This window comes from Monoraphidium neglectum (genome assembly GCF_000611645.1).
Source record: "Monoraphidium neglectum strain SAG 48.87 unplaced genomic scaffold scaffold01881, whole genome shotgun sequence".
NCBI lineage: Eukaryota > Viridiplantae > Chlorophyta > Chlorophyceae > Sphaeropleales > Selenastraceae > Monoraphidium > Monoraphidium neglectum.
The window spans coordinates 1-2,357 of NW_014011747.1; the positions used below are offsets into that span (position 1 = coordinate 1).

General features: G+C 65.3%; 1 protein-coding gene across 1 annotated transcript; it reads right to left on the reverse strand.

Annotated features, from left to right (window-relative positions):
• Window positions 1–764: 764 nt before the first annotated feature.
• MNEG_9284 (hypothetical protein) lies at window positions 765–2,068 on the reverse strand (the record flags this gene model as incomplete). The annotated part of the gene is made up of 4 exons (XM_014042241.1): window positions 765–864; window positions 1,135–1,424; window positions 1,644–1,730; window positions 1,997–2,068. The coding sequence occupies 4 exons, from the start codon at window positions 2,066–2,068 to the stop codon at window positions 765–767; spliced, it is 549 nt and encodes a 182-aa protein (XP_013897695.1).
• Window positions 2,069–2,357: the final 289 nt, after the last annotated feature.

Here is a 2,357-nt window from a genome sequence, read left to right on the forward strand (position 1 = left end):
GCGGTGGGGAGCGGTTGGGGGTGGTTGGAGATGGGCGCAGCTTGCGTTGGATGCCGGTTGCGCGCGCGCCGCACATGAATAATGGGGGCCGGGCCTGTGCAACATTTTGTGCATTGGGAAGATGGAACATGTTGGAGACGACTGCGTTTTGGCGCTAACGATTTAGCAAGCTGCAACCATGTAGTTGGATCCTCCCCACGGTAATTGGAGCCTCAAAACTTTGAATGGAGCCTCAAAGCTGTGATTCGCGCCCCACAGCTGCACCCATGTAATTGAAAGGCCGCACAAAACCTCACACCTGACGAAAGAAAACACCATCTCGCGGATGCGGCGCTCGATGTCGGTTGGCTGGTCACCCACGGGCACCTTAGTCATGCCCGGCAGGTCGATGAGCGTCATGGTGCTGGGGGAAGAAGATGGGTCAGCGTGTTGGGGGTGCGGGTGGGTGAATTCGGGATGCCTGGGTAGTGGGGCAGAGCTGGGCAGAAGAGGTGAGTGATGTTTTCTTTGTTGGGGTGGTGAGGGGCAGGGGGAGGGCACTAGGGGTGGGGTAGGGTGAAGGGGGTGGGGTGCGGTGAGGCAGGCGCTGGGCTACAACAGAGGGATGCCCGCGTCACTGCAGCAGCACATGAGGGCAAAGAGTAGCCCCACGCATGTGCTACCAAAGGGATGCAAGCCCTGACCCACGAACCCCAACTGAGCGCGGGACACGGGGCAGCGCTCAGCCGAGCAAGGCGCGCCCAGAGCCTCCAGCCCCGCCGCGCTCACAGAACGTTGGGGGAGCAGATCTTCAGGCGGATGGGCTTGTCGCTGACGTTCTTGTTGGCGCCGGACACGCGGTCGGTCTCACTCTGGATCTCCTGCCTATCGGCCGGAAGGCGGGCGGGCTGTTGGCAGGCCAAGCCACGTGCGTGCTGCTGTCGCTTGCTGTCGTCGCCCACAGCAGCAGCTCGGAAGCATCCCAGCAGCGGCTTGCTGGGGCCGTGGTCCCAGAGGGGTGCGAATTAAGCACGCTGCCCTGGGGCAGGGCAGCCGCACCGCTGAAGCGCCCTCACCCTTGCGGGACAAAAGCAGGCAATCGCGCTGCTCCCGATGCGGCCGATAGACACTGGCAGGCAGTACCAGGCTGTTCACCTTATCCCATCAAAATCCGTGAAGATGCGTCCAGGCGCGTGCAGAAACTCCCCCCACTCCCGCGGCTGCCGCCCCGCCGCCGCGCCGCCGCCCCCGCCCCCGCTCGACGCCGCGCCGCCGTCGCTTGGCGCAGCCGCCCCCGCCGCTGGGCCGTCGCCGCCGCCGCCGCCGCCGCTGCTGCTGGCCGCATCCTTGCCACCGGCGGGCTGCGAGGGGACCTTAACCAGCTGTAGCACCAAGGGGCGGCGCGTGCAGATGTCCGGGCCCCTGGGCAGGAAGTCCCTCCCGACCTGCGGCGGCCATCACGCACATCATGGCATGGGCGGAGCGCGGTGGGTGCTCCGGGACGCCAAGACCAGGCGCGCGTCGCGCGGGCAGCGGCAGGGGAGCGCTGGCGGCGCAGGGGGTGCGGCGTCGGCGGGCGAGTGCGCTGCGGTCGGCCTGTGTGCAGCCAGGGTGGCCCGGCTGGGCGGGCGGATGGGCCCCATGAGCACCCACAGCCCACGCACCAAGGCTTCGAGGACGCTCGACTTGCCGCTGCTCTGGCTGCCCACCACTGCCACCTGGGGCAGCGCAAGCTTGAAGTCGAGGGTGACCTGCGGCGGGCCAAGGGGGCGTGGCCGAATGGTCGGGTGCCCCGCGAGTCTTGGTGCGCCGATGAGGTGTGCGCCCGGGCACCTGACGTTGCCGCATGCACGCGCCGACGCAAGGGCTTCAAGCCCCGAGTCGCTGTCACAGTGATGTACATCGCTGTAGAGAACGCATGCAAGGGGCAAAATCAGCCTTGTGAGCAGAGCGCTGTGCGCGGGGCCCCTAGATCGCCTGCCAACCTCTCCCGTCCTCCTTCCCTCCCTCAACAAACCTGGCTGAATATATCCTGCAGCCTGTTGATTACAGGGATCAGCGAGTCGCCGAGCACCTCCTGATCCTCCATGCTGGCTTTGTTGGATCGTTCGCCTCCTAAATCTACTGAGTAAGTGGAACGCAGCTTGCCAACCTCCATCGCTCTGCTCGGGGCAGGGGTGGTTGGTGCACTCCGGCGCCTTTGGTAGTTGCGCATGGGCGTGGACACCCGCAGTAACTGGAGTGAGTGAGGTCGACGAATGCCCGTTTGCGCGGGAAGCAGCCACCTGCATCTTGCGTCCCATTTTTGCCTCTCATAGACAGCTGTGACCACGGCACGTCTAGGGCCTGCTATATGGCTGTATCATGCAATTCAAGCG